General features: G+C 42.9%; 1 protein-coding gene across 1 annotated transcript; it reads right to left on the minus strand.

Annotated features, from left to right (window-relative positions):
- Positions 1-5,890: 5,890 nt before the first annotated feature.
- QNG1 (Q-nucleotide N-glycosylase 1) lies at positions 5,891-23,000 on the minus strand. Its single transcript, XM_009244557.4, has 4 exons — positions 22,144-23,000; positions 21,360-21,619; positions 12,352-12,547; positions 5,891-7,303 (listed from the first exon to the last, which is right to left on the minus strand). Exons 1-4 carry the CDS (start codon positions 22,478-22,480, stop codon positions 7,071-7,073), a joined length of 1,026 nt encoding a protein of 341 aa, XP_009242832.4. The 5' UTR covers positions 22,481-23,000; the 3' UTR covers positions 5,891-7,070.
- Between the last annotated feature and the right edge of the window lie 347 nt (positions 23,001-23,347).

Genomic DNA, 23,347 nt, shown 5'->3' on the forward strand with positions numbered 1-23,347 from the left:
GCACATGTCTGTAGTCCCAGCTACTCAGGAGACTGAGACAAGAGAATTGCTTAAACCTGGGAGGTGGAGGTTGCAGTGAGCCGAGATGGCACCACTGCACTTCCAGCCTAGGCAACAGAAGGAGACTGTCTGAAAAAAAAAAAAAAAAAAAAAAAGTTCCTCATCAACATTTCACCTAGAAGCCATTGAGGATCATTTCCCATATCTATTATTTCGTTAGGGATTGCATAATGGTAATGTTCTAATATTCCTTTTTGCATTCATTAGCTAGTATTGTTCTATAAAGAAGAGCTTTTCCTCTATCAGGTTATCCTGAAATGCAGTTAGTACAGGAATAACAGAATAAATGCTTTTTTCCTTTTTATTTATGAATTTTCAGAATTACAAATTGGTCCCTACCAACCTTCAAAATCAAACAATACGGTTTCTTTTTTTGGAGCACGTGTGTGGTAGAAGGAGGGTGACTATGAACGCATAGGTTTTTTTATGTTTTTTTACTTGCTTTCAAAATACTATTTTCAGTTCTCAAAGTATTTCTAGGCTTCTCTCTAAATACCACTGTGATCTATTTGTTTCTTCTCACTTTGACTCAGGCTTCGTCAAAGTTATTGAGCCTTGGCTGGGCACAATGGCTCAGGCTTTGGGAGGCTGAGGCAGGAGGATTACTTGAGGTCAGGAGTTTTAGACCAGCCTGGGCAACCCTAGTGAGACTCCATATCTACAAAAAATAAAAATTAGCCAGGCATGGTGGTGCACGCCTGTAATCCCAGCTACTTGGGAGATTGAGGTGGGGGAATTGCTTGAGCCCAGGAGGTTGAGGCTGCAGTGAGCAGTGATCACACCACTGCACTCCAGCTTAGGTGACAGAGTGAGACTCTGTCTCTAAAAAATAAAGCAACACTTTTTTTTTTTTTTTTTTTTTTGAGATGGAGTCTCGCTTTGTCACCCAGGCTGGAGTGCAGTGGCGCAATCTCGGCTCACTGCGAGCTCTGCCTCCCAGGTTCACACCACTCTCCTGTCTCAGCCTCCCAAGTAGCTGGGACTACAGGCGCCCGCCACCACGCCCGACTAATTTTTTGTATTTTTGGTAGAGACAGGGTTTCACCGTGTTAGCCAGGATGGTCTCGATCTCCTGACCTCGTGATCCACCCGCCTCAGCCTCCCAAAGTGCTGGGATTACAGGCGTGAGCCACCACGCCTGGCCAAAGCAACATGTTTATGCTTTTTTTAAAAAGGAACAAAGCTGTTGAGCCTTAATAATTGCATTCTACTCCTGCAACCAAATACAGGTTAGTATTCTATATCAACTGACTCTTAGTCTATCTTGAGAGTGGCGAAATGGGAATGGTGAAGAAAGGGAGAGAATTCCTAGGTTTGTCCTGTCTCCAGACAGGAAGGTGGATTAGTGCTTTCTTTTTCTTTTGTTTTGTTTTTTTGTTTTTGTTTTTGTTTTTGTTTTTGAGACGGAGTCTGGCTTTATTGTGCAGGCTGGAGTGCTGGAGTGCAATGATGCGATCTCAGCTTGCTGCAGCCTCTGTCTCCCAGGTTCAAGTGATTCTCCTGATCTCAGCCAAGATCGCACCATTGCACTCCAGCTTGGGCAACAAGAGTGACATTCCCTCTCAAAAAAAAAAAAAAAAAAGAAAGAAAAGAAAAGAAATATGAGGTATGGTCTTTGTGCATTTTAATCCCTAGACTGTAACTAGTTACATGATCATGGCTAAAGCCAGCTCTATCCCTGGGCTTATTTTGTTGATCACTACAATTGGTTTTTCACTATGCTAGTTTTAGTTTGATTTATTCCATTTAAAACTAAAATATTCTTAACCCAAAGAGATAAAAGAAAGGAAAAGATATACAGTGTATGGAAAAAAGAGAAATTTAGATGAATGGCACAATAATATATTTCTCCAAACTTCCAACTGTTTAATCAATAAATTGTATACCTGCAAGGAATTTTACAAATTACAGGCATGCATCACATAACAATGATTTGGTCACCCATGAACTGCATACACCATAGTATATGGTATCCCATGAGATTATCCCATCCCAGTGGGACAAGACCAGACACAGACCCTTCAATTCCTCATTCTTTTTTACACATTTTTTTTTTTTTTCATAGAGACAGGGTCTTGCTATGTTGCCTAGGCTGGTCTTGAACTCCTGGGCTCAAGTGATCCTCCCATGTGGGCCTCTCAAAGTGGTGGGATTACAGATGTGCATCACCATGCTCAGCCCAATTCCCCATTCTTTGTCTCTCTATTAGAACTCTTTGTCCACCTAAAACCAGCATGACACAGAGATAAATATTTCCTGTTTGACAACTGACTGAGACTTCTGATTGCAAAACAATCCCATGTGTAAGTCCTCCACCTGTAACTTGTATACTCCTCCCTATAAAAGTCTAAGGCAAAACCACCCTGCCAAGAGTCTCTGATCTTTGGATGTGGAGTGCTTTTCCTATTGTAATAGCCTGAATAGATAAATTCCCTTACTTGTTTAGGTTTTGTATTTGACTATAGCACCCACCAAAAAGCTGGAAATTTTAAACTAAAGCAAAAAAAAAAAAAAAAAAAAAAAGAGTTGAAGCACACCTCGAGAAAGATGGGTCACAGAGTTGCAAGGAAAAGAAGGAAGGTCTAGTTGCCTCAAAGCTGATCCCCTAAGTCATATACAGTCATTAAATCTGCATCTGGGGCAGACTGGGGTGACAACCCAATTAAGCCGTTATCCATTCAGCTTCAGGGGAGGGGACACTGTGAGGAAGCTCAATACATGATTTCTGAATTGAATGAAACGAAATCTATTAATTTGCTTTGGTGCTAATTAGGGAGAAGTTTAAGGTTGATAAAGGAAAAAAAGCAGCCCCTGACAAAAAGCTGGCCTGGCACCCACAGCTATACCATGTTAGTCTTCTGTTGGACATAATCACTTTCCTAGCCTTCTTGGTAGTTAGTTGTGGTCACGTGACTAAATTCAAGTAAGATGAAACCAAAATGGAATGTGGTGGCTACCAAAGCCTTTCTTGTCAACCCTTTGTTTTGTTTTTTGTTTTTTTCTTTCTTTCTTTTTTTTTTTTAGAGACTGGATCAGAAATGTTACTCAGAGACCATAATAAAGTAAGACAAAATAAGGCCACTTCAGAATTTTGCCTAACCACAGACAAATACAAGGGCATCGTGCTGTACAAAGTACCCAAACATCCTATCTCCACTAAAATGAGTGACTGCCGACTTCTTTACCAATGACAGCTTTATCCTTGCTCTTGTCTGCCCTCCCTGTAGAAAAAATTTGAGGCAGTCAGTGGTAGAGCAGCCAATAGTATAACTGATCCTGCTTTCTGAGAGTATCCAATCTCAACAGAACAGTTTCCTTAGACCCTGCCCCAAATAATCCTCCTACTGAGACACCCCATGTTACAAGTAATAAATCTAACCTGTTTACTTTGGTTGGAAAGCATTGACAAGGTGCCTTGGCTAAACAACTTGAGTTCGTAGAGTGAGGCAAATCATTAGGAGGCCTCTGAAGAAACATGATTAAAATTTGTATACAAAACAAAATATTTTATAACTGATGGCAAATCAAAGGCTACTAAAGGAAACTGAGTCATCAAGGAATTAGAAAAGACTTCTCTGAATGGAGGACTGTGCCAGGAAGTTTCAGGAGGCTGTGCACATTTTCATTACCTTTAAAAGGGTGTGCAGAATGAATCAACACAACTGAAAACACTTTCAGAACTTAATTCTACATTCCACTCTCTTCTGGAACGTCAGGAGCTAGCCCCATGTTAATTATGTTCCCCCAGACTACCCTGAAATCCAAGAGGGATGTTATCTCCACACAAATCCCCAAACACCAAAAATGTTAGAACTAGAACACTACCATTTTGCAATCCCTAATGAAATAATAGATCAGAAAAATGATCATCAATGGCTGTTTAAGCCATTAGGCAAAATGTTATTTTAATGCTCTTAGTCTGTATCAGGTAAGAAAATTATAAAATCCATGTAATGGGTGGCAAAAACTTCTTGCTGTTTCCCAGTATTCACCCATACTTTTTTTTTTTTTTTTGAGACTGGAGTCTCACTCTGTTGCCCAGGTTGAAGTGCAGTGGTGATCATTGCTCACTGCAGCCTCGACCTCCTGGGCTCAAGCGATCATCCCGCCTTTGGCTTCCCAAATTGCTGGGATTACAGGAATGAGCCATTGTGCCCAGGCCCATCCATACTCTCTACATAGTTTAGCTGGTATCCAATGCCCATAATACATGCCACTTTCCTAGCCTTCTTGGCAGTTAGTTGTGGTCACGTGACTAAATTCTAGTAAGATGAAACCAAAATGGAATGTGGTGGCTAACAGAATCTTTCTTGTCAACCCTTTTTGTTTGTTGTTTTTTCCTTATTATTATTTTTAGAGACTGGATCTCGCTACATTGCCCAGGCTGGACATGAACTCCTAGGTTAAAGGGATCCTTCTACCTCAGTTCCTCCCCACCACCCAGTGGCTGGGACTGTAGGAGCGAGCCACTGCACCTGGCTTCAACCCTTTCTTTCTACTCTTCTTTATTGCTTCTTCAATCCTGCTGCCTAGATTAGAATGCAGGCATCCAGGATTGATTCCAGGTTATGCTCAGTAGCAGAAGAGAAAAGGCAGCTGGGTCTGGGAAAACATGGCTCACAGCTCTAAACGCAGTGCTTTGAAGGCCATTGGCAAGAGGATTGCTTGAGCCTAGGAGTTTGAGACCAACCTGAGCAACATAGTGAGACGCCATCTCTACAAAAAATTTAAATTAGCCAAATATAGTGGCATGCGCCTGTGGTCCCAGCACTTTGGGAGGATTGCTTGAGCCCAGGAGTTCAAGGTTACAGTGAGCTATGATCTCACGACTGTACTCCAGCCTGGGTGACAGTGAGACCATCTCTAAAAAAATAAAAAATAAAGAGAGTGGAGAAGGAGAGGAAAAAGAGGGGGGAGGGGAAAGAAGGGAAGAAGAAGGAGGAGGGCAGAGAAGCAAAGGGGAGAAGAGGGAAAGGGGGAAGGGAAGACAGGGAGAAGTGCTGGAAGGGTGGCAGGAGAAGAGGCCCAGAGATTACACTGGAAACTGTTATGATGCTTTCTGGTACAAGTTACAGAAAACTAATTCAAGATGCTGGAAATAATAAGGTAATGTGTTTATTATCTCAAGTATGAAGTCCATGGATAGGATGGGCTCAGGCATGAAAAGTATAGCTGGGCTCTAGCTCTACAAAATGGCTACCTGCATGATAGCAGGTATCATGCTAAAAGCATTGCTGAGAGGAAGAAAAGGGATCTTTGTCCTATATCTCTTTCTTAAAAGTGAAGAATCCTTTTCTAGAAGCTTCCCAGCAGACTTGTCATCCAGTGTCACTATCCAGAACTGGATTATATACCCATTATCAAAGCAATCACAGGCAAGGAGAGTAAAGTGACCAGGAATAGTAAACCATTCATACAAGATCTACCTCCAGAACTGGGGATGGGATCACCATCCCCTGAGTCACACAGGACAGGGATAGACACAGGACCACTACTATGGTTGTGCAAGTTGTGTACTGCACAACTCCAGGAGGCCTCACTCACAGTCAGTCATTTGTAAGGTTATTATGACAAATTTCCAGCAGATGGCAGTAAAGTGCTTGGGAAAAGGTCATCTTTTTCTGACTTTTCTGAAGTCACAGCAAGCAGACAAGGTAGATACCTAACAAAATCAAGATTCTGTTAGAAGGAATGTGGCGGGGGTGGTTGGGAAATGAGTACTTGACAGGTAATGAGAGTTCTGCAGCAGAAAGTAAATAATCTAACTTACAGTAAACCTTTTAAAATTATATATGGTAAATTCTATTTTAATGAAATAATCCATTCCAGGTTTAAGAAAAATTTTGAATATTTTTATTCAATTCCAATATAGTTACTCTGAAAAAACAAATTAGACAGATATCCTTAATTGAAAATCATGATGTACAAAACCCACTATCATTACCAATAAAAAGTTTAAAATAAAGTGTCAAGATTGATTTTTACAAGAACAGCATTCATATATCAAAAACCTCTCTTTTTTACACCAGATGATTAAGGTATACTGAAAATTACACACCTCAAGAAAATATATCAATAGATGAAATATTATCACTGAAGATTAGTCACATAAGGCATGATTAGTTTTAGGAAATTTAAATAAAATATTAAAGTTCCTTCACTATTTCTGTCAATTACATGTCGACAGGAAAAAAAAGAAAACATAAGTCAAAACTAAACAGGCAGACAAATGATAAAGTTGGGAATACATAGTGATGTCAGGAATTTTTTTTTTTGAGACATGGTCTCCATCTGTTGCCCAGGGTAGAATGCAGTGGTATGACTGTGGCTCACTGCAGCCTCAAACCCCTGGGCTCAAGCAATCCACCCTCCTCAGCCTCAGCCTACCGCATATTTGGGATTACAGAGCGTGCCACCACACTAGGCTAATTTTTAAATTTTTGTAGAGATGGGGGTCTCCCTATGTTGCCTAGGCTGGTCTTAAACTCCTCGCCTCAAGCAATCCTCCTGCCTTGGCCTCCCAAAGTGCTAAGATTATACATATGAGCCACCACATCTGGCCTAGGAAGTTTTTTTTTTTTTTTTTTTTTGAAACAAAGTTAGCTCTTGTTGCTGAGGCTGGAGTGCAATGGCCTAATCTCACCTCACTGCAACCTCCACCTCCTGAGGTCAAGTGATTCCCTTGCCTCAGCCTCCCAAGTAACTGGGATTACAGGCACGTGCCACCACGCCCAACTAATTTTGTATTTTTAGTAGAGATGGGGTTTCACCATGTTGGCCAAGCGGTCTCAAACTCTTGACCTCAGGTGATCCACCCGCCTCAGCCTCCCACAGTGCTGGGATCACAGGCATAAGCCACTGTGCCCGGCCTAGGAAGTATTTTTCAAAGTGAGAATGGGTAATCAATTTCCTATAACCTCGATCATGTTCTCTAAATATCAAGGCAAAACTGTACAGATGATATGATATAAAATGCAGGGGGTTTTCTTTGGATCAGTTTACTCTTGAGGTCAATAATATATGCAACGTATGCGATGAAACGGAATTCCTTTCATATCTTCCCTATGGTCACGGGCATAGTCCCATAAGTAATAATCCAGAAGAATGGAATTGATCTCTCCATTAGGTTTTTCACCCTTTTGTTCAATAAGCTCCAGAAGACAATCCCGGATCAGCTCAACACACCAAAGCGAGCACCCTCTGATTTCCACCTCTTGCCTGTCTCCATATGAGAGCATTTCTCCTGCAAGGGGGAAAAGCAGTAAGAAAAATTAATAGTCAATGATACAAAATCTACTCAGAACTTCCCTGTAGAACAAAACAGAGTATTTAAATGGTACTCATTTTAAAACTGTAAATCTCAGACTTTATTTTTGGTAATTTAAATCATTTCAAAACTTACGCACTGATTTTAAATTACAAGTTAAATTCCACAAAGACAGGGGCCATATCTGGCTTGTCTCAATATTCCCAAGAGCTAGCATAGCACCTTGCACATACTAGCTCCCCAATAAATATTTGAAAAATGAGTAAGTGGTGACCATAAATTTAAAACTATGACTGCTAGTTATTAAAAAGAGGGAATTTAAAATTGGGTTTGATACCAGAAATAAAATTATTGTAGGCTGGGTGCAGTACCTCACATCTGTAATGCTAGCAATTTGGGAGGCTGAGGTGGGAAGATTACTTGAGCTCAGGAGTTCAAGACCAGCCTGGGCAACATGACAAAACCCTGTCTCTACAAAAAATACAAAAGTTAGCCAGGCATGGTGGTATGTGCCTGTAGTCCCAGCTACTCGGGAGTAGAAGTCCCAGCATGGTGGTATTGCCTGTAGTCCCAGCTACTCGGGAGGTTGAGGTGGGAGGGTCGCTTGAGTCCAGAAGACAGAAGTTGCAGTGAGCCGAGATCACGCCATTGCACTCCAGTCTAGGCAACAGAGCCAACCGTATCTCCAAAATAAATAAATATTTATTTTGGGAATATCTGATCCTGCAAGGTAAGCACTGGCTGTGTCTTGCCACTGAGACTAGAAGTAGGACTCATGGACCCATGTCTATATGCAGCAGTCAGATGCAAACTGTAGTGAGCTAGGTAGTGTACATAGTCCTATGCAAAGGTACTGTGTGTTTCCATATTTTTCTTATGAGAGAAGTCAGGAAGTTTGATTTTTATGTGGAATCTCCTAATTTTCAAGTGTTGGAAACTAATTAAAAATTGCTAGGCCATTTTCCAGGCCAAACATAACGCAACTGCAAGCTGTATTTGGCCTCTGGCCACCAAACTGCACCCATGCACAAAGTCTCACAGTACCCAGGATATCTTGTGACCTTAAGTAGTGTTACTTATGCCCCCTCCATCCAACTCTCCCATGGGCTTAGGCACTGGTCAGTGGAACAGGTGGGGAAACAGTGATTAACCAGGTTCCTCCATTTCCTTACTTTGCCCCAGGTGCTAGCATAGAAGCCCATACCTTCCTCTTCAGCTTTGCTGTTAATCACTTCCTCCAAATTTGACTATCAACTTGCTAAAACTGCCAAATCAACCAACAGAGTGGCCATGGAGGCAGACGCTCCCATCCGAGTAGAGCTATCAGGTAAGGCACTGCTCCACTTGGAGGCTGGACTGTAACCTTGAGGCAGAGGTACCTAGTTAAGCAGCACTCAGGTTCCTGACCCAGGATCATAAATGTCTGTTGTTTCAACCACTAAATTTTAGCGTTTTTAGCGTAAATTGTTACACAGCAATAGATAATAGTAGTGGGTTGAACTGTGGCTCATAAAAAGATACATTCAAGTCATAACACCTGGTACCTGTGAATCTGACTTTGTTTGGAAATACGGCCTTTGCAGATGTAATCAGGTGAAGATGAGGTCATACTGGATTAGGATCAACCTTAAATCCAACGAAGGAAAGGTGAGACCCCTTCTCTACAAAAAATGGAAAAAGTAGCCAGGCATGGTTGGTATGCACCTCTAGTAGCCCTAGCTATTCAGGAGGCTGGGGCTGAGAAGGGAGGATCGCTTGAGCCCAGGAGTTTGAAGCTGCAGTGAGTTATGATCATGCCACTGCACTCCAGCCTTGGTGACGGAGTAAGACCCTGTTTCTAAACCAAAAAGAAAGCAAGCAAGAAAAGAAGACGATACAGGTCGGGTGCGGTGGCTCATGCCTGTAATCCCAGCACTTTGGGAGGCCAAGGCGGGTGGATCACCTGAGGTTAGGAATTCGAGAGCAGCCTGGCCAACATGGTAAAACCTTGTCTCTACTAAAAATACAAAAATTAGCCAGGCGTGGTGGTGGGAACCTGTAATCCCAGCTATTCAGGAGGCTGAGGCAGGAGAATCACTTGAACCCGGGAGAAGGAGGTTGCAGTGAGCTGAGATGGCGCCATTGCACTGGGCGACAAGAACAAAACTCCGTCTCAAAAAAAAAAAGAAGAAAAGAGGATACAAAGAGACAGGAGACACAAGGATAAGAAGGCCATGATTGGTGTGATGCAGCTACAAACCAAGGAATGCCAAGGACTGCTGCAGCCACAAGGTACTGGAAAGAGGCAAGGAAGTATTATTCCCAAGAGCCTTTAGAGGAAGGATGGTCCTGCCAACATCTTGATTTCAGACTTCCAGCCTCCAGAACTGTGACACAATACATTTCTGTTCCTTGAAGCCATCTAGTTTGTGGTAATTTGTTATGTCAGCCCTAGGAAACTAATGTAATAACTAATGCAGCAACTTACAGTATGGGATAGAACATGGACTTCAGACAGAAAAAGACATTTAAGCGGACAGACATAGATTAGAGTCAGGGAACGTAATATGGCCCAGGTATTTGGTCTAAAAACTGGCCCTGGAATCACAGTGAAAAGCTAAATTTAGTTAAATTGCATTGTTAGTCTTTATAATTGGCCAAGTACTATGTCTTTCGTGAAGAGATGGGTTAAAGACAGTGGACAGAAATCTAAGTGGCACTTCCAAGGGCTGTCCCTGAGATACCCAGATGAGAGGAGAAGGGAAGGAATATAAGTGTAGCAAATCCTAAAGTTTGGAAGTACCATTGGAATCTAGTTAAGGAAGGTCCTACCTCACCTGGTCAAACTAAGCTGGTCCTAGATTTCACTTAAGGTAGTTTTTAAAAATGAGTACACTGTATTTATGTCTGTTACATTAAATTTATGGTTTGTTTATTTTTGGTCTAGTTTTGCAGTAACATACCTTTTGGAAAACAAAATCCAAATTTTACTTAAATGCACTAAGTGGCAAAAGAATTTGTCCATCCTGCATCAAACTAGCTACGGATAGGAGAGTACCCTTTTAGAAGCAAGGCATAAATGGAGGCAGTAATGACTGCCAATGGATATTGGAAAAGAGCCTCTGGAGTTGAAATGGATGGGAGAAGAAAATTCTGACATCTCTGTACAACTATGCTGGATGACCCCTTCTCACTAGGGTTTTTCTCATAGTAGCAGAGACAATTAAGTGCCATAAAAACTGAGGAGATGGACAAATCACTATAAGTGAGGACAGCATTTGAGTGAGCCTCTGTGATGTATAGAATTTGAATTGAAAAAAAGAAGCTGGGCACGGTGGCTCACGCCTGTAATCCCAGCACTTTGGGAGGCTGAGGAGGGTGGACGTGAGTTCAAGACCAACATGACCAACGTGGTGAAACCCCATCTCTACTCAACATACAAAAATTAGCCAGGCATCGTGGCATGCGCCTGTAATCCCAACTACTCAGGAGGCTGAGGCAGGAAAATGGCTTGAACCTGGGAGGCGGAGGTTCTGGTGAGCCGAGATCATGCCACCACAGTCCAGCTTGGGCAACAGAGCGTCTCAAAAAAAAAAAAAAAAAGAAAGAAAATTTGGACGATGGAAACCATGTAAGAGAATACTCAGAGACAGGAGTGAACAGTGTGCACAAAACAAAAAAAAGCAGCTTAATATGGCTGAATGAAAAATAAGCCCTGATTGCTAAATGTTGTCCCTTTTAAAGGTATCCAACAATTAGTGACCCTTGACATGGGCATGATGACAAAAAATACCATGTTCTTTTTCAAATGAGGAAATGGAAGACAAAACAGATTGCCCATGGCAGCATAAAAACCCAGTAGAGCCAACCATAGGAATAATGGTACCTTTATATTCTGTGTTATTCTGATCTGGGGGATTCAAATCTATTTCACAAGAGGAAATCATTCAATCATAGAATCTACTTCTTTTAAAAAATACGTAAGGCCGGGCAGTGGCTCACACCTGTAATCCCAGCACTTTGGGAGGCCGAGGTGGGTGGATCACAAGGTTAGGAGATCGAGACCATGCTGGCTAACACGGTGAAACCCCATTTCTGCTAAAAATACAAAAAATTTGCCAGGTGTGGTGGCGGGCGCCTATACTCCCAGCTACTTGGGAGGCTGAGGCAGGAGAATGGCCTGAACCTGGGAGACGGAGCTTGCAGTGAGCCAATATCGTGCCACTGCACTCTAGCCTGGGCAACAGAGTGAGACTCTGTCTCAAAAAAAAAAAAACAAAAAAAAACATAAAGAGGCCAGGTGCAGTGGCTCACGCCTGTAATCCCAGCACTTTGGAAGGCTGAAGTGAGAAGACTGCTTAAGCCCAGGAATTCAAGACCAGCCTGGGCAACATATTTTTTAAATAAAATAAAGTAAAGAAAAAAGTAGCAGAAAATTTTGCACCTAAAAGAGAAATTAACATGAAAATCATATAATTATTTTCCTCATACAAGGAAATATAAGCTAATTTTCACACAAACTTTTCAACCCAATTTACCTAAGCTTATATATCATAAGGCTCCTAGTCTTGATATCAATAATCATATCCAATAATGGCGAATAAGCCTAGGGAAGTGAGTGACTTGTGCAAGATATCCCAGTGCAGACCTTGGAGTCTCTTCACTCAAAAGCCAATTCATATTACCTATCTTTCAGCCTACCTTCATATCACCATGTAGCGTGCTCTTCAGCTTAACACTCTTCAAATACTATACCTGATGAACTGTCAGTGTTACATACTTTCATGTAACATAAATTTAGGTTTCATTAGGCTATGAAATCATAATGTTCAAATAGCACAATTTTCTACAATATCCACATTTCACAGTGTAAACAAAAAGAAAAATCATTTTCTCTACATTTTGTCTTTGCATTTTCCTTTACATATACTATGAACAATAAATAGTACTTTTTTTTTTAAAGCAAAGGAGACCCTTTTGTAAAAGAAACTAAACTGAGATCCAACAATTCATAGTATAACAAAGAACGACTTAAAGTTGCAAACCTTTGAGAAGCTTCTTCAGTAGGTCATCAGAGTATTTCAGGGCTCCAAGATGAGCAAGAACCTGAGGTAATCTATAATCAGCAAACATGGTGATACTGGAGATGTCCTTGAAGCAGCCATCTCCTTTTCCTTCCAATACACTCCATGTATCTGCTACAAGGATTTGGGCTCGTTTGTAAAAAGAAACTCTTTTCCCCTGATGAATGAAGAGAATATAAACATTATTTGAGTATCTGAAAGCTTTATATATGCTATTTTTTAAAGGTGCAGTTGAAACATTTTTTAAAAGGCAGAATAATCTTACTTCGTTGGTACGAATTTATAGAATGGCCGGGCACCATGGCTCCCGCCCGTAATCCCAGCACTTTGGGAGGCTGAGGTGGGCAGATTGCTTGAGCCCAGGAGTTCAAGACCAGCCTGTGAAACATGGCATAACTCCATCTCTACAAAAACCAAAAAATTAGCCGGGCGTGGTGGCACACATCTATGGTCCCAGATACTAAGGAGGTGAGGTGGGAGAATTGCATGAGCCTGGAAGGTCAAGGCTGCAGTGAACCGTGATCACACCACTGCACTCCAGCCTGGGTGACAGAGGGAGACCCTGTCTCAAAAAAAAAAAAAAAAAAAAAATAATTCATAGATCTTTTACAGGAAACAAAAGGATTTAATAAACATTAAATTTTCTATCACTCCAAACTCACTTCCCATTTTTCAAGGCACATAAAATACAATTTATGTAATCTTGATACTACTTACTATCCTTTTTCAATGGCATTACTTCATATACAGATTTCTGCAATATAATCCTAGGGCTTACTATTATTATTATTTTTTGAGACAGAGTCTTGCTCTGTCGCACAGGCTGGAGTGCAGTGGCGCAATCTCGGCTCACTGCAAGCTCTGCCTCCCGGGTTCACGCCATTCTCCTGCCTCAGCCTCCTGAGTAGCTGGGACTACGGGCGCCGTCACCATGCCCGGCTAATTTTTTGTATTTTTTTAGTAGAGACAGGGTTTCACTGTGTTAGCCGGGATGGTCTCGATCTCCTGACCTTGTGATCCGCCTGCCTCGGCCTCCCAAAGTGCTGAGATTACAGGCGTAAGCCACTGTGCCCGGCCCAAGGGCTTATTATTTTAAATGTGTAGATAGCATTCCTTTTGAAAGTTTCTTAAATTAAGACACGTCTGTTTTTCTGATTGCAATATAATTCACATTAATTGTATAATATACAGCCAAGTATAGGCCGGGCATGGTGGCTCACGCCTGTAATCCCAGCACTTTGGGAGGATGAGGCAGGAGGATCATGAGGTCAGGAGTTCGAGACCAGCCTGGCCAATATGGTAATACCCCGTCTGTACTAAAAATACAAAAATTAGCTGGGTGTGGTGGTGATTGCCTGTAGTCCCAGCTACTCAGGAGGCTGAGGTAGAAGAATCGCTTGAACTTGAGTGGCGGAGGTTGCAGTGAGCCGAGATCGCACCACTGCACTCCAGCCTGGGCGACAGAGCAAGTCTCTGTCAAAAAAAATAATTAAAAAAAAAAAATACAGCAACATATAAAGAATAATCATCCATAAGCTCAGGTCTGAAGAGAACCACACCATTCGTTTTTAACTGTTTCCTTTCAGATAATATGATTAACTTATTTTATAAAGACATTAATTGATCAACAGCTAGAAAATGATATTTACCAATTTTAGAAATGCTCAAAGTTGATATGTAAGTCCAAATATGAAAATAAAATAGCCAATTATATTTATACATAGAAAAGACAAATTTAACCAAGCATTAGTGGGTTATAATTTAATTAAAAAATTCTAGCTAAGTGTGGTGGCTTACACTTGTAATCCCATCATTTTGGGAGGCCAAAGCCAGAGGATTGTTTGAAGCCAGAAGTTCAAGACCAGCCTGGAAAACGATGTAACTCCATCTCTACAAAACACGGTGAAACCCCGTCTCTACAACCACCACACCTGGCTATTTTTCATATTTTAGTAGAGATGGGGTTTCACCATGTTGGCCAGACTGGTCTCAAACTCCTGACCTCAGGCGATCTGCCTGCCTTGGCCTCTCAAAGTGCTGGGATTACAGGAACGAGCCACCATGCCTGGCCTACAAATTTTTTTTTTTTTTTTTTTAATTAGCCAGGCGTGGTGGCACGTGCCTGTAAGTCTCAGCTACTCACCAGGCTGAGGCAGGGGGTTTGCTTGAGCCTGTGAGGTAGAGGCTGCAGTGAGCTGTGATCACATCACTGAACTCCAGCCTGGGCAACTGACTGAGACTCTATCTCAAAAAACAACCCCCAAAAAGCACTCTGTAAATCTACAAATGCAAATCAGCCTAGATTATGGAAAAACATAGATAATTACAATCGACTACTAGTCCTAATACCAATAGTAATAACCTTAAATAATGTTTTATAAATGTTTGTTTATCAATATTACTAGCTCCCAAAATATATCCTGACCACCTTGGAGGAGAATATTTTAACTTGTAAATGACATAAACAAATAAATACGAGATTAAAAGTTTAAGGAAAGGCTCTACACAAAAATTCCTTAAGATGACACTACAGATTCTTTTATTTACTAAGAAAACGCCAATGATACTCTGTCATAACAAGAAATAACCTAATATTGCTTAACCTTAAGATATGCCTATTGCAACAGATCCAGACCTATTTTTATTATACTAAATGAATTAAAACTTCTAAAGCTACATTTAAGAAAGTCAGAATTTGTTTTCCAGAGCAAATATACATTCTCATTTTCTGACATGGTGTAATGTCTCTAAATTAAATTAAGAGGCTGAAGGAACAAATCACAATTTAAAACATTCCTACATTATGCTATCACCCTATATTCCTAAACCTATCTAAATATGACAACTTGGCAATTGTTCCTTTATATAAACTGGATTTATATATGGCAACCAGGTTTCTAGTTCAAGTCTAGTTTATAAAACAACACAAGACATGGCTGGGCGCAGTGGCTCATGCCTGTAATCCCAGCACTTTGGGAGGCCAAGGCAGGAGGATCACCTGAGGTTGGGAGTTTGAAACCAGCCTGACCAACATGGAGAAACCTCGTCTCTACTAAAAAAAATACAAAATTAGCCAGGCATGGTGGCATATGCCTGTAATCCCAGCTACTCGGGAGGCTGAGGCAGGAGAATCACTTGAACCCAGGAGGCGGAAGTTGTGATGAGCCGAGATCACGCCATTGCACTCCAGCCTCAGCAACAAGAGTGAAACTCTGTCTCAAGGGAAAAAAAAAAACAAACAAAAAAACCAGCAAGACATAAGACTTAACTTATAAAAATGTCTATTAAACACAATTACTACACCATCAAGTTTATTATAATAGATAGAAACCATTATCTGCTACCTTTAACAAGATTCATAGAGCAAAACGGAAAAAACTAGGAATCAAACTTACATAACAACCCACATGGAAAAAAACAAAAAATAAAAATAACAAAATCAGTGCTAGCATCTAAGAAAACATCTAAATTACCATGTCACTGCTGTTTCCATGGTAGCAGACTAGTATATATAAAGAATAGATTATAATAGATATAATAATATATTAAGATAAAAAAGGACAAAAAGATTTAAGGGAGGAATCAAAAATAAATTCAAGTAATCTGTAAAACATTTTCCTATTTTTTTTTTTTTTTTGGAGACGGAGTCTTGCTCTGTTGCCCAGGCTGGATTGCAACGGTGCAATCTTGGCTCACCGCAGCCGCTGCCTCCCGGGTTCAGGCCATTCTCCTGCCTTAGCCTCCCAAGTAGCTGGGATTACAGGCGGGTGCCACCACGCCTGGCTAATTTTTGTATTTTTAGTAGAGACAGGGTTTCACCACGTGTGCCAGGCTGGTCTCGAACTCCTGACCTTGTGATCCACCCACCTTGGCCTCCCAAAGTGCAAGGATTACAGGCATGAGCCACCACGCCCCGCCATCTATAAAACATTTTCTTGGTAAGCTCATTATGGTTTTAGAAATCAAATGATTTTCGTAATCAAATTCTGGATCTCTAAAATATTAACTGGTATCACTAAAACTACTAGTAAATCTCCAAATAACAATTGCTTACACGTTTCATGATATTGTTTTGTGATTTAAATATTTTCTAAATCGTACCTTTATAAAATAACTGTCAATAAAAAGCTCTATGACCTTGAGTTAATTTTCTTCTTTTCTTTTTCTTTTTTTTTTTTTTTGGAGACAGGGCTCACTGCCGCCCAGGCTGTGGCTCAATTCAGTGGCTCAATCACGGCTCACTGCTGCCTTGACCTCCTTGGGCTCAAGCAATCCTACCACCTCAGCCTCCTGAATAGCTGGGACTATAGGTGTTCACCACCAAGGCCAGTTAATTTTCTTGTTATTTTGCAGAGATGAGGTTTCCCCATGTTGCCCAGGCTGGTCTTGAACTCCTGGGCTCAAGTGATCCATCCGCCTTGGCCTCCCAAGGTTCTAGGATTACAGGCAAGAGCCATCGCACCTGGACAGTTAAGTTTTTTGAAAAAATTATTCCATAATTTTATCATGAATAAATAGAAAGTTCAAGGAATACAAAAGTTAAGAACAACATAGGCCAAGTGCGGTGGCTCACGCCTGTAATCCCAGCACTTTGGGAGGCCGAGGTGGGCAGATCACCTGAAGTCAGAAGTTCAAGACCAGCCTGGCCAACACGGTGAAACCCTGCCTCTACAAAAATATAAAAATTGACCAGGCATGATGGCGGATGCCTGTAATCCCAGCTACTCGGGAGCTGAGGTGGGAGAATAGCTTCAACTTGGGAGGCGGAGGTTGCAGTGAACCGAGATTGTGCCATTGCACGCCAGCAAGACTCCGTCTCAAAAAACAAACAAAAAAAAACAATGGCTGGCACGGTGGCTCACGCCTGTAATCCCAACACTTTGGGAGGCCAAGGCGGGTGGATCACCTGAGGTCAGGAGTTCGAGACCAGCCTGGCCAACATGGTAAAACCCCATCTCTACTAATATACAAAAATTAGCCTGGCGTGGTGGTGCGCGCCTCTAATCCCAGCTAACTCAGGAGGCTGAGGCAGGAGAATCGCTAGAACCCGGGAGGCGGAGGTTGCAGTGAGCCGAGATCGCGCCATTGCACTCCAGCCTGGGTGACAGAGCGAGACTCTGTCTCAAAAAACAACAACAACAACAAAACTAAAAATAAAAAATAAAATGTTATCTATTGAAGTATCAAAAAGCTTATGTTTTTTTATATTTATCAGTATGTCACAGTAACAGTAATAGTCATAAGAAAGCCAATTTGTTAATTAGAACTTTTACAAAGTTACTGCATTACTCTAAATCAGAGTAACTTGAAGAGCTTAAAAAATAGCTCTTCTTTCACCTATTCATCAGGCTCTTTGAGGGTGGCGTTTTGGAAATAAATCTGAATTTTAAGCCTCCTAAGTGATTCTGGGGCACAGCCAGGTTGGGAAATCACTGATCTAAATCTATCTAAATTAAAAATTGTTAACTTTATTCATTTGTTCATGTCTAAAAATGAATGATAATCTCAGTAAATAGGTATACATTAAAAAACATGACTAGTTTGTGCAAATTGTTTATTTTTATTTATTTTATTTTTTTGGGACAAGGTCTTGCTCTTCCAGGCTGGAGTAAAGTGGAACTATCATAGCTCACTGCAGCCTCCACCTCCTGGGCTCAAGCGATCCTCCACGTCCTGGGCTCAAGCGATCCTCCTGCCTCAGCCTCCTGAGTAGCTAGAACCACAGGCATGCCACCACGCCTGGCTAGTTTTTAAACTTTTTGTAGAAATGGAGTCTCACGTGTTGTCCAGGCTGGTCTCAAACTCCTGGGCTCAAGCAATCCTCTTACCTCAGCCACCCAATGTGTTGGGATTATGGGCTTGAGCCACCATGCCTAGCCCATTGTGGGGATTTTTCTGTAAAACTGTATTTTAGAAACAAGTACTCATGAGAAATGGTTTCTGTACCAATTTTCATTTAAAAATGTATCAGATTAGGTCGGGCTCTGTGGCTCACGCCTGTAATCCCAGAACTTTGGGAGGCCAAGGTGGGTGGATCACAGGGTCAGGAGTTCAAGATCAGCCTGGCCAATATGGTGAAACCCTGTCTCTACTAAAAATACAAAAATTAGGCCGGGTGCGGTGGCTCATGCTTGTAATCCCAGCACTTTTGAGGCCGAGGCGGGCGGATCACCAGGTCAGGAGATCAAGACCATCCTGGCTAACACGGTGAAACCCCGTCTCTACTAAAAATACAAAAAAATTAGCCGGGCATGGTGGCGGGCGCCTGTAGTCTCAGCTACTAGGGAGGCTGAGGCAGGAGAATGGCTTCAACCCAGGAGGTGGAGCTTGCAGTGAGCTGAGATCGCGCCACTGCACTCCAGCCTGGGTGACGGAGCAAGACTCCGTCTCAAAAAAAAAAAAATACAAAAATTAGCTGTGCGTGGTAGTGGGTGCCTGGAATCCCAGCTACTCGGAGGCAGAGAACTGCCTGAACCCGGGAGGCGGAGGTTGCAGTGAGCAGAGATGGTGTCACCGCACTCCAGCCTGGGTGACAGAGTGAGACTCTGTCTCAAAAAAAAAAAAAAAAAAAAAAAAAAGCATCAGATTGGCTGGCTGGGCATGGTGGCTCAAGCCTGTAATCCCAGCACTTTGGGAAGCTGAGGCAGGCAGATCACTTGAGGTCAGGAGTTCAAGACCAGCCTGGCCAACATGGTGAAGCCCTGTTTCTACTAAAAATACAAAATTAGCTGGGCATGGTGGCGGATGCCTGTAATCCCAGCTACTTGGGAGACTGAGGCAGGAGAATCATTTGAACCCAGGAGATGGAGGTTGTAGTGAGCCAAGATACTGCCATTTTCTGGTACATTTTTTAAAAATTTAACTTTTCAGCAAAGCAAAACCAAAGCACTGTGCTATAAATGAAATGCAGCTCTTTATAGCAGTGTGAGAACAGACTAATACAATTGAATTCTTTTTTTTTTTTTCTTGAGATAGAGTCTTGCTCTTGTCGTCCAGGCCGGAGTGCGATGGCATGATCTCAGCTCACTGCAACCTCCAGCTCCTGGGTTCAAGTGATTCTCCTGCCTCAGCCTCCTGAGTAGCTGGGATTACAGGCACCCACCACTACACCCGGCTAATTTTTATATTTTTAGTAGAGACAGGGTTTCACCACGTTGGCCAGGCTGGTCTTGAACTCCTGACCTTGTGATCTACCCACCTCGGCCCCCCAAAGTGCTGGGATTACAGGCGTGAGCCACCACGCCCAGCCAATTTCTTTTATTTTTTTGAGATGGAGTCCAGCTCTGTCGCCCAGGCTGGAGTGCAGTGGCGTAATCTCGGCTCACTGCAACCTCCCCCTCCCAGGTTCAAAAGATTCCAAAAGAATTTTACAAAACAAAATCCAGGTGCAGCCTGTGAGGGTCCAACAAAATGATCATCATTTGTTCAAGTACACTGTGTATGAAAAAGAAAACACAAAATATATATACAGTACACTGAACTTTTCAAGAAATACTTTTTTGAGATAGAGTCTAATTCTGTCTCGCCTAGGCTGGAGTGCAGTGGTGCAATCTCGGCTCACTGCAGCCTCCACCTCTCGGGTTCAAGCGATTCTCCTGCCTCAGCCTCCTAAGTAGCTGGGACTACAGGTGCGTGCAACCATACCCAGCTAATTTTTGTATTTTTAGTAGAGATGGGGTTTCACCATGTTGCTAGGCTGGTCCTGAGCTCCTGACCACAGGTGATCCACCCACCTAGGCCTCCCAAAGTGCTGGGATTACAGGTGTGAGCCACCGAGTCCGGCCAGAAATACTTTTTATTAGGGAGAGGTTAGTATACATTCTGATCTTCATCCAATAAAGTAACGTTCTTGAAGTACTAAAAATACTTAATTTTCCATAAGGAGAACATTACATGGAGGGTTCCATGTTTTTTAGGTTTGAAACATTTTAAAAGGAAAAAAAAAAGGAAGTAAAGAATGAAATACTGATTAGAAAACATAAGAAATGAGATGAAACCCCATCTCTACTAAAAATACACAAAAAATTAGCCGGGTGTGGTGGCATGCGCCTGTAGTCCCAGCTACTCAGGAGGCAGAGGCAGGAGAATCGCTTGAACCCGGGAGGTGGAGGTTGCAGTAAGCTGAGATCGTGCCACTGCACTCCAGCCTGGGAGTCAGAGCAAGACTCCGTCTCAGGGAAAGAAAAAAAAAAAGGCCGGGCACAGTGGCTCATGCCTGTAATCCCAGCACTTTGGGAGGCCGAGGCGGGTGGATCACGAGGTCAGGAATTCAAGACGAGACTGGCCAACATGGTGAAACACCGTCTCTACTAAAAATACAAAAATTAGCCTAGCGCGGTGGCGGGCGCCTGTAATCCCAGCTAGTCGGGAGACTGAGGCAGGTGAATCACTTGAACCCGGGAGACAGAGTTTGCAGTGAGCCAAGATCACGCCACTGCACTCTAGCCTGGGTGACAGAGTGAGACTCCATCTCAAAAAAAAAAAAAAAAAGAAAGAAAAGAAATAATGCCAGGCGTGGTGGTTCACGCCTGTAATCACATTTTGGGAGGCTGAGGCAAGTGGATCACCTGAGGTCGGGAGTTTGAGACCAGCCTGGACAACACAGTGAAACCCCCGTCTCTACTAAAAATACATAAAATTAGCTGGGCGTGGTGGCGCATCCCTGTAATCCCAGCTACTCGGGAGGCTGAGGCAGGAGAATCGCTTGAACCCGGGAGGGAGAGGTTGCGGTGAGCCAAGATCACGCCATTGCACTCCAGCCTGCGCAACAAGAGCAAAACTCTGTCTCAAACAAACAAACAAAAAGAAAACATAAGAAATGACTTTGAAACACTACTTGATTTTGTTAGTTTCTTCCACATGGAATACACTTAAAAATTTAAGTTTTTAATTCTTAAAATGAGTTCTGGAAGTAAAAGAGTTAACTCAGATGATTAAGACTTCTAAAATCCCCAACAGAAGCAACTCACCTCAAACAGAGTCACATCTCTGTAAGAAGGAAAACTTTCAACCACCAGTTGCATTAACTTCTGCGCACTATTCTCACTTTCTCGGACGCAGTTGAGAAAAGAGCCTCCAAACTTCTCCAGCAGAATTTTCCCGGTTTCATTGAGAATCCGATGCCTCTCTTCTACTAAAGGCATGGAAACGTCTGTGTCAGAACGAAGTATATTCCGAACCTGATCCAGGGTCACTGTCGCGTAGTACGAGGCATTAGTTATTGGTATCCCTTTAGTGAAAAAAGAAAATTCAGAGGACCAATGTCATACTTCATATGCATTAAACCCTTGCTTTTACAGCATGGAATTAATATGAAACCAAATGAGTGTTATAGGAATGCACTAAAAGTGGAAGAATAAAAAATCTAAAGCAAAACTCTCATTTTCTACTTGTTCATCTGTACTTATTCACCCATTTCTAACTATTGCAATATTACATCAGATGTATTTTGAGTAAATTGCTTTATAACATCGGTCCTTTTGTTCTTCAGGTGTCATTCAAATGGCATTCTTTATAAAACTGACTTTTATGCTACTGTAACTTTTATGCTGCAATGATAAATATTAACATCATTTCCCACTAAAATATGCCCCTTTTCATACTTCTATTTTAAGCATAAGGACTTGCAACGAACTTCAGGTTCGCTTTCCATTATTCCATCTCCCAACCCGCTCCTTGGAACTCTCCTACACACACCCCAAGTAAATGGAAACCTCAAAGGCTGTTAGGTCCGACTGCGAGTATGGCACCAACCTTCGTCGAGGGCTCTGTTGACGGCGGCGCACAGGGACCAGTACCCACTGTATATTCTCCCTCTGTACCTCACCACACAGTTGTGCTCGTCCTGCTCCGACCAAAAGGAGAAGTTGAGCGTGTCTGTCACGAACACCCAGTTGACCGCGGCCTCGTCGGCCGCCCTGGGGTTCAGCTCATGAAGAGCTTTCCACCCCTCCACGCGCAGCTCTGGCCCCGCCGCCTTGGCCAGCAGCAGCTCTGCCACCCTCCGTACGCCTCCGCTGTCAATAAACACATCCCGACTGTTTTCTGCAATGAATTTAGAGGATTCCCTGGGATTTAGGAGCCCGTCCATTCTGCCCTTTGGGACCCGGCGGGCCAAACTCTTCCCGCCCTATGCGGGTCAAGGTCCACTCTGCGCCTTGCGCTACTAGGAACCGCGGGATCACAGGGCCTAAACAAGGTCCCGCCCTGCCAGGGAGTGGCACTGAGAACTTGGTGCAGCCAAGATAAAGGTTCTCTCCCGCGGCGCTGCCCTGACTAGGAAACTGGAGAGACGCCGGGGCAGCTCGCTGGGCCGAGGCCGCAAGCACTTCCGGGAAAGCGGTCCCGTTCACGCCCTCTCGGGCGCGCTCCCAGGCTCCGCTTCCGGTTCCAAAGGTCTGGAAACTGCCAAGGGTCCGGCGTTCACCGGCCGTGAGTTGCCCACCCTGGGAGGTGCATGGTTTTGCCATGTTGTGCCTTTTCTCACCCCGCTTCGGACAGGTGGGACTCGAAGACGGCGACTCGCCGCCGTGGCCTGGGTCGCGATGCCCCCACCCGCTCCCGCCCCTCTCCTTTCCCGAAGCCTGGGCAAGACGCCCTCGGCAACGCCCCGCATCCGGGCTCCTTGGCCTCGAGGAGTATTATGGCCGTAGACCTTGGTGCTGAGGACGGATCCACCCCCAGACTGCGACATGGGGCGGCGGTGCCTCCTTTCCCAAGCCCCAGGGAGTGTTTTTTTGTTTGTTTTGTTTTTTGTTTTTAAGTGAATTCCTGGCCCATTTGGCCGAACGAACGTTAGGATTAGTTGGAAGGTTTGGAGAAATGGATGGGGAAACAAATGTGTTAAATTGTTAAATTAACCTTGTGTGCCTGGCAGTGCACTTAAGTACTAAATCTCACCTAGGCTGGGTCATGACAAAAGCGGCTATTGTGATCCCGCTTTTGCAAGTGAAGCTGA

The sequence above is a fragment of the Pongo abelii genome, chromosome 13 (genome assembly GCF_028885655.2).
Source record: "Pongo abelii isolate AG06213 chromosome 13, NHGRI_mPonAbe1-v2.0_pri, whole genome shotgun sequence".
Lineage (NCBI taxonomy): Eukaryota > Metazoa > Chordata > Mammalia > Primates > Hominidae > Pongo > Pongo abelii.